Source organism: Ostrinia nubilalis, chromosome 6 (assembly GCF_963855985.1).
Source record: "Ostrinia nubilalis chromosome 6, ilOstNubi1.1, whole genome shotgun sequence".
NCBI lineage: Eukaryota > Metazoa > Arthropoda > Insecta > Lepidoptera > Crambidae > Ostrinia > Ostrinia nubilalis.
The window spans coordinates 5612824-5622217 of NC_087093.1; the positions used below are offsets into that span (position 1 = coordinate 5612824).

At 35.1% G+C, this 9394-nt stretch overlaps 1 protein-coding gene across 2 annotated transcripts; it reads left to right on the forward strand.

Annotated features, from left to right (window-relative positions):
* Positions 1-5789, forward strand: LOC135072438 (ATP-dependent RNA helicase me31b). 2 transcript variants are annotated; one of them, XM_063966335.1, is made up of 8 exons: positions 1-85; positions 487-712; positions 785-866; positions 952-1158; positions 1370-1541; positions 2570-2720; positions 2964-3159; positions 3340-5789. In XM_063966335.1, exons 2-8 carry the CDS (start codon positions 645-647, stop codon positions 3790-3792), a joined length of 1329 nt encoding a protein of 442 aa, XP_063822405.1. In that variant the 5' UTR covers positions 1-85; positions 487-644; the 3' UTR covers positions 3793-5789. The 2 variants fall into 2 exon arrangements, with proteins under 2 accessions (XP_063822405.1, XP_063822406.1); XM_063966336.1 differs by lacking the exon at positions 1-85 and adding an exon at positions 279-303.
* The last annotated feature ends 3605 nt before the right edge of the window (positions 5790-9394 follow it).

Sequence of the window (9394 nt, forward strand, 5' to 3'; positions counted from 1 at the left end):
CAAAAAAACAAATATTATTGTCTCTGGTTACTTTGTGATGTCGTCGTCGAGTATCGAGTGTCGTCTTTTGTAAAGTTTTATCAAGGTAATAAAGTTTAGACTATTTGTTTCTCAATTTTGTTAATTAAAGTATCACAGTAGTTAATATCTATCTTTTAAGAAAATCGTGTTATCAGAACACTTCCTATCGTAGATAGCGTATCAATATTTTCCGAGGCAGCCATATTAAAATTTTGGAAGTCCAGATCTATAAATTTTATCCACTGGAATCTACTTAATCCCTTGTTTTTCTTTAACACAAACGTAAATATAATGATCTGAAACCTTTAATGTAACCGCGTAATCTAATAGTTGACTGAACTTATTTATTGTTATTTGTTGCCTTTACTATGTTTAGCTATGTATTGGATTGGTTGTTGACGCGTCTCGTTTATCTCTGCTATAAAGTACCGTTGATGTTCATTACTTCAATTATTTTTGTTACAGATATTCCCGGAATAAGTTGGTGAACGTGATAAACTTTTCTAGTAGCCTATGTCTCTAAAAGTGACTTCTCGTAAAATTTGTTTAGTGTTGGACTTGGACAAAGATTTGTGAATATAAGTTTCTAATTTTAGTCATCCCTAGTGGGATTCTTTGGCAAAATGATGACCGAAAATAGGATTAGTTCAAGTAATCACGTTGGAAATAGCATGAGCAATCAGAACAAGGGGTATGTAAATTGTGATCTTTGTTTTTTTTTGTTGTAACGGAATCATTACTGACTTATCTTTGTGTTACGCAGAGACGTCGATAAAACAATCGACGACATCGGTTGGAAATCAAAATTAAAAATACCCCCAAAGGACAGAAGAATAAAGACTAGTGTAAGTTTTCAAAAGTACCCTCATAAAATTATTGTTAATTCCTAATTAGAAAGTGTGAAGTTTTAATGACCAGTGTGCATTTTAGGATGTAACAGATACTAGAGGTAATGAGTTTGAAGAGTTCTGCCTGAAACGTGAGCTGTTGATGGGTATTTTTGAAAAGGGTTGGGAAAAACCATCCCCTATTCAAGAGGCTTCTATCCCCATTGCACTTAGTGGTAAAGATGTACTTGCAAGAGCTAAGAATGGTACTGGCAAAACTGGCGCATATTGTATTCCAGTTTTAGAACAGGTAATTTTTTTTGTTACCTACCTACTTTTATTTGATTATTTGATGGTGCAAGTAACTAACCATAGCATCACACTTATAAATGATGAGATATTTTGGATTCCCCTTCACTTTTTATAAGTGATAAAACCAAATCTGATATTTTTTTAAACATCTACAAATTATTTTTTTATGTACCTTGCTATTCTATTAATATTCTTTGTTTGTTACACAGGTTGATCCCAAAAAAGATGCTATTCAAGCTTTAATTGTGGTACCAACTAGGGAGCTAGCGCTCCAAACATCACAAATTTGCATTGAGCTGGCCAAGCATACAGATATACGCGTAATGGTAACTACAGGAGGCACCAATCTCCGGGATGATATTATGCGTATCTATCAGAATGGTAAGAAACCTTTTATTTATTATCATTTGAATTTATATTTCAATGGTGTTTTGTAAAATATTCATACCACATGCTATGTGAATTTATCATAGAAATTTTTGTTGGAAACTAACGGCTATTGTAAAGCCACAACTAAGGAATTTTGTGTAACTTGCACAACTTTTTTAACATTCCTACTATTCTATAATCACTATTACTAGTATTGTAAGTTTATAAACTGGTTTTGTTCTCCAATTTATTGATTGAACGAATATTATTTGAATTATTTCTCACAATACAAGTTTTTACAAAATAGTCCACAGTACATCTACACTATAACTACACTATAAACTATAAATTATAGTCTCAAAATCATTCTTACTGTATAATGATTCCCATAGTGTTTAGCTTGCTGTCTATGTACCAAATAAGCTTTGCATATTGTTGATGATTGTCCACATTTTACTGTAATTTAACAGTAACAAGATACATCTTACAATATTGATTGTATGTTTAGACACTGTAGATAGATATAGAAAATTTGGGGTAAGTTAATTTATGCATTGAAGTAATTTGTTTTTGTCTCTGCCTATAATAATGTATTATCTTAATAATTATTATGGTGCAACACAATGCATTATCATCCATGATATGCCTTTTAACTTCCAACTTGTTATTGTTATGTAATGTTACCTACCCTCTTATTGATATCTGATACTCAATATTTTTTGCTTTACTAAAGAAGCCAGTTGTAGTAGTTAAATGTTGATACTGAGAGTTAAAAATAGAATACAATAATCAACAATAGTCTTTTTGTATTTAGTTTTATTCAAGGCCAGCTGCATATTATAATATTTGGACTAAGAACTTATTATTACCAACCAGTTTGACATGACATGAAGTATCATGGGGGACTTTTAAAAACACCAACCAAGGTTTTTAATAATAGCACCCCTTACAAATTGTAGTTCAGTATTACCAAATTGACTGTGTTTGATACACATTTAGAGAATTGGCACATTTTTCACTGTATGATTTTTTTGTTACAGTTCAAGTTATAATTGCTACGCCAGGTCGTATGATTGATCTCATGGATAAACAAGTGGCCAAGATGGACCAGTGCAGGATGCTGGTACTAGATGAGGCAGATAAGCTCTTATCCCAAGATTTCAAAGGCATGTTGGACATGGTTATTTCACGGTATGTAAAATTTTCTTACTTTTTTTCATTTCGTCTCATTCAGAGCACATTTGTGGTCAGGATTATTATCTTATGTCCTAAATAATTGTAACCTCATTATGACCTTTAATGTGATCGACTTGTTTATCAAATATTAGAATATTATTAGAATAATAATTTCATAATTCTTATAATTTTAAAATAGTCTTTTATCCCTTGAATTTTAACTATTGGAGTTCTAACTGTCTTTACTTTTTATTTCAGATTACCCAAAGAACGCCAGATCTTGCTATTTTCTGCAACTTTCCCATTGAGTGTAAAACAGTTTATGGAGAAGCACCTGAGGGAACCCTACGAGATAAATCTCATGGAAGAATTGACCCTGAAGGGAGTCACACAGTACTACGCATTTGTTCAGGAGAGACAGAAAGTTCATTGCTTAAATACACTATTTTCAAAGGTAATTTTTATTTATTGTAATTACTAGTTTTGTAAATTCCATATTATTACAGTCTGGAGTAGCCAATTAATCAGTAAGTAAATAAAAAATGCTGCTGCACCAAACTCAAGACCACCCCATCGCGTCACCTGTGCTAACGATCACGGCAAAACAATAACATGCGCATTTCTTTTGTTTCAGTTACAAATAAACCAGTCGATAATATTCTGTAATTCGACCCAGCGCGTGGAGCTGCTGGCCAAGAAGATCACGGAGCTGGGCTACTGCTGCTACTACATCCACGCGCGCATGGCGCAGGCGCACCGCAACCGCGTGTTCCACGACTTCCGCGCCGGCCTCTGCCGCAACCTCGTCTGCTCCGACCTGTTCACGCGCGGCATCGACGTGCAGGCCGTCAACGTCGTCATCAACTTCGACTTCCCGCGCATGGCCGAGACCTACCTGCACCGCATCGGCCGCTCCGGCCGCTTCGGCCACCTCGGCATCGCCATCAACCTCATCACCTACGAGGACCGCTTCGCCCTGCACCGCATCGAGCAGGAGCTCGGCACCGAGATCAAGCCCATCCCCAAGGTCATCGACCCCGCGCTGTACGTGGCGCGGCCGGACGACGACGACGCGGCCGACAAGTAACGCCGTGCCGCCGCCGCCGACGCCGTCGCCGCCGTAGCGGCCGCCGCGCGCGCCGTCTCGCGCCACTCTTCAATCTGGACTTGCTGACTGGTGAAAGGAATTTACATTGAAAACACAAAAACAAAAAACTTATCTAGTGTAATGAATTTGAAAAAAAAACATTCAAGTGTAAATAGTGAAAATAAGACTTTAAACCTCAACGGTTATTTTATAAATTGTAAATAACTTGAAATAAAAAGGTTTATTTGCGTACTTCGTCCATATTGGATTACGTGCGTAGATGCCTTCATTGTTAAAAACGTAAAATATTTATCTGAGTACCAACTGTGAGAGTCTATCTAGATTTGTCATAATCTTAACATAAATTGTGGTAGACTTTCAACAGATAATTTGATCACCTGCCCATATGTTCGAAATTTGAGCTAGCACCATTTTTCTTTTCAACAGTAAATGACAATATATTCATTCTGTGATATGGGCAGGTTAGAGACTAGCTCAATCAAATTAATTCGACCAAATGTATCTAAAATCAGCGTCACAGGCACTGTTTTTGCCCGCTTGGAACAGTGTCTTATTAAAGTCAAGCCGTCTTCTTGTAATGGTTATGTACAACGAGTTTCCATACAAGGGACTGTTGAGCTTCATAAACAGCTCATAATGCAGTGTCTTTGAAAATCAATTGATGTATGAAAATTTTTAAATCATTAATTTCAGTCTCCTATGTATACTCATTTACATAACCAATTTCCAGTATTTAATTCGATTTATTGTTGAAAACAAAGCGGTAACAGTCACAGCATTAAAAAATTTAAACAAGGTTTGGCAGGCAACACTTATTAACTATGAAAGAAAAGATATATTTTATAGTTAATTTTTCTTCCTTGCAACATGCAACTCTTCAGATATCAAATTTTTAAGTGGTTTGCCTGCCTCATCATCAAACTGGATTGTATTCCTTAACTTTTTTTCACCTTTATGTAGCTGTGACTGATAACGAGGCAAGGGAATGCGCTGTTCTATTACGGCTTGTAGATACGGTTCATTACTTTGTCTGAGGGGTATTTAGTTTAGAGAGCATTTATGTTTCAATTACTCAAAAAACCATTTTCGCTCTCTGGGGTTAAAACATTTGGGATTTCAAGTGAAGAGTTGTGGTCAGTTTATAACAATACCTAAGTTAAAAATTCGTTTACTACATTCAATTTGCACTAAATGACTCGAACTTGGTTTTCTAAAATGAACACTGCCTATTATTTGTAATAGTAGTTGTCCAGCTCAGGGATACATATTTTGGTTCAATTTTATTGCAGAAATTAGTTCTCTAAACATGTTTGAACCAACTAAGCATTTAAAGTTTTGCTTACTTTCAGAAGAGTACCTAAGCAATATGATAAACATTGAAATAGACTGATTGGAGTATCAATTTTCATGGAGGAAATGAATATTGTTATTTTAGGCAGATCTGTGATATTCATTCATTATAATTTGTAAGATAAGAGAGAGAAGCCTTAAAAACTGTTCTGATGAGATGAAATTTGTTGAGGTATGTTTTGGTGTTGCTATAGAAAATGAGAATGTGTGAGTGCTTTAACACGTTTATAAATAATGTGTTCATTGTGCTTAGTAATTACGGTATAGAAAAAAAAAACAGCACGATTTATTACTAGTTTAACGTGGATTCTGGACATGATTTTGCAAGTTATGGAAATACTGCGTCACCACAATATTAAACGAGTATGTACTAGTCTCATCTTAACAGACGTAAGGCACAAAGGCATATCAGATAGATTTTATAAAGTTGTTCAAATTCAATATAAAAATCATGCTCTTGAAGTTTACAAACAAAGGTATAAATTATTATTATTAGATAAGTACTCATTACTGGATGTCTTACCATTTTGGCAGTGTCATATTTTATTTATTTATTTATCTTGTTTTAATCTTTGAAAAATATATTGTTGATAAAATGGGCCAAAAAATAAAACTCTTCACGCCAATCAACTTTTTCAATTTTTCCAAAGGTCATTTAACCCCTTTTTTTTATATTAAGTCCTCACACACACACCCAATTATTAAGCAAAATAATGAATAATATGATTATTCAGACTAGATTCTTAGCATACCGCTTGTTTGTTACCGCTGGATGAGAAACCCGTCATAACTAATAACAAAAAATAAGTAAGTCATCCAGACCCAAACCACAAATATTTTGTGCCCAAACAAGCAAAGTTTAAGGGTGGGTTGCACCATCTTACTTTAACTTTGACAAACGTCAAAAATCTGTAAAAATCCATACAAAATACACCGGTTATCGTCATAGTTACGGACTTACGGCACAGAATACATTAATAGTAGCAACGGTCAAGTTAGATGGTGCAACTCAGGCCCGGTTTTTTGATTCGTAGTTAAAATAACCAATGGTCATATTTGACAGATGTCAAATGACAAGTGGTTAAATATCAGAAAAAAATGTTTTTCGAACAATGGTTAGCATTACTTTTAGTACATTTTTTAACCATTAGTTTACATTTTGTTAACATTTAACCATTAGTAGCAAAATTTAACAATTAGTTATTTTAACTATGAATCAAAAAAGTGTGGTTTATGTTACAGTCAAAACTCATAACCGATCAAACTCAAAACTCCAGTCAAAAGTGTTTTCGCCCGATTTAAAATTTTACCAATCAGTCCAAACTTCATACAAAGTTATGTAATGAATTGAATTGTGTTTTGCCTAACAAATACTGTTTTTTTTGCAGCTAAAAGTGGTTTTGACTAACGCCCTTGGTCAAAACCACTTGACTGATTTATTAGTTTTGGCTGCAACATATACAAGGTGGAAACAAGAAGTAATCTCGCTCGATTATTTCTGAAGTCTAAAAGATATCGAAAAACTTGTTACTGATTCTGAAAGTGCTTCACGAGCTCTATCCAACGGTACCAATAAATAGATTTTATTTTTATTTATTAGATTAATATTTAATACTTACTACACTTGAAAATCTAGTTTTGTTAGTAGGTCCAGTTAATTCTGTAATCTATCTATATAAATAAAAATGAATTGATGTTCGTTAGTCTAATTAAAACTCGAGAACGGCTGGGCCGATTGAGCTGTATTTGGTTTTAAAATGTTTGTCGTAGTCCAGGCACAGAATAAGTAATAGTACAGGTACAGAAGGATTACTCCGCAAGACGATTTAAATAAATGCGAGTCTTGCTGCGACGCGATAAAGTGGAATTCAGCTCGCACAGCACTACGTACCTACAATTTTATTCACCTACAAGTTTTGTCTCTTTCTATCGCGTGCCTCTGAACTCTTCTTACGCTGTTAGGGTTGCTGTCTAGTGAAAAAATAATTAATCTTCTTATATGTAATGAGGTACGTATGTAGCATTCATGACTCATACGCATTCATTATGGAAAACCTTGGGAGAGGCCTTTGTCCAGGTGTGGACGTCATTTGGCTGAAACGAACGAACGCATTCTGAGCAGTAGATAGTCATGGTAGGTTAGGTTCCTATCTTAGATTAATTATTGGCTTTATTAATCTATGGTTCCTATACTATCCTAAGAATTATTGATTACCTACATGGATAACATACCTTTCAGCATCTCTGGGAAGCGAAAAAAAAGATAAATCCGGTAGATTTCTTTTCGAATTTAAATACCCGAACGCCGCACAATATTTCTTTCTCTTTATGTCCATTTTTAAATAATACTTCGATCATAGAATTAGGTACGTACTACAACGCACGCCAGCGTCCTGACGGGCGCGCGCGTGACACTCGACCGATATAATACCCGCCGCGGGGCGCTTCGCTGTAGGTAATTATCGGATGTACCGCGCGGAGTGAGCCAGAGCCCCGATTACGGTAATTTTTAACGTCAACAATCCAGACACGCTTCTCGATTCTGCGATACGATTGGTCGTTCAACAGCGTACGTCAGCTGTTTTGACCAATCGTATCGCAGAATCAGAAACGCGTCTGGATTGTAGACGTTATAAAAGTTACCGTAATCGGGGCTCAGGCCTGGTCCAGGGTAGGTCCAAACGGTGAGCAAATACGCGCGCGATATTGTTTTTCTGTGACAGACAAAATTCCACGCGTGCGAAGCCGCGGCACTGTGATTCGTGTAGAACAAGCTAGCTGGACAAAAGTCATTGTTGAATTTCTGATTATCGTTTATAAAAAACGATAAGCAACATCCCAGACATTAAGGATTCCACAATTTTTTACTTTGTTAATTACCTAGTCGTGAGTAATTAACATGGTAAGTGAGGATATGAGGATAGTGTAATTTTTAATTCCTAATTTTGCTCGACTTTCGACAACACCTGACATTATTTTTTACTATGGTGACCAAATATTTGTGTGATGGATTTTGAAGATAAGGGTAAGTACTTTTTATTTTCTGTACAATAAGGTGCATAATAATGCACATAGTTTTAAAAAGTATCGCGAAATGTTAACCTTTATATTTTTCTCAAAATTTTATGTTTGGAAGACTAGAAGTTGTATGCCCCCACTTGACCCCAGTCTGGAATTTATATATATTGTAGCTGTAACCCTCTAGTATTCAAATATACCAGTTTCAGTTTGCACACTTTTGCACAACAATTTTATTTTTTCAGATTAATAAAAAATCAAGTTTTTTGATTAATGATTAAAACATTGAAAAAGTGACCAGAATAGCATGATTTTTAATTTATATTCTCAAAATGTGATGTATTGGGATCACAAAAATTCGCTGAGAGAGTTGAAGAATAGCATCAGTCGCATTTCAATTTCATTTCAATGGACGAAATACGGCAAAACAGGAAACGCTTCATGAAAAACCAAACTGAGTGGATTCCCGGAGCCATAGTGTTACATGTTTCTGTTCATAAAGTTCAGTCTTCCAAGTCGAAAGATTCTACACCTGGACGACCACTCAAGGAGTTCGACGAGTCCAGCAAAAAGACGAAAAGAAGAAGACTTTTAGACCTCATTTCCTCAAGAAGTACTTGAGAACTGATATTGGCTGCTGAAGCTGCAGCGCAAATGTCTGCTGGCCACAGCAACTTGGCAAGTCATTAATGTTGTCCCAGTCTACCCACTAAATTAAAAAAAACTGAGATTCTTTGTTCCATATAAATCGCAAAAATGTTTATATCGAAAAATTGATTTTCATTAAATTCTCCATAAAAAACGGGAGTTTCATACTTTAACACCTAATACATCATAAGACCAATTATTATTATACTGTAAAGTTAGTTTCTTCTTTCCTTTTTAGTCTGTTTCTCTTGATTTTAGGAAATTAATATTTTATTACCAAAAAAATTTTTTTTTTCAAAGCTACCTATAATAATTATAATAACAAGCCTAATTAATCTTAAATTGCACAAAAAAGTAAGTAATGCGTGTATTAAACCCATTAAAGTAAAAAAATAATATTGTCCAGCTAGCTTGTTCTACTCGAATCACTGTGCGCGGGCGGAAAGCTAGTCTATTATATTGATACTGTTTGAAAGAGCTCATGAAGCATACAGGATCAAAAGTAGTTTTTCGATATCTTGTATATTTGAAAAATAATCGAGTGAGATCACTTATCGTTTCCATC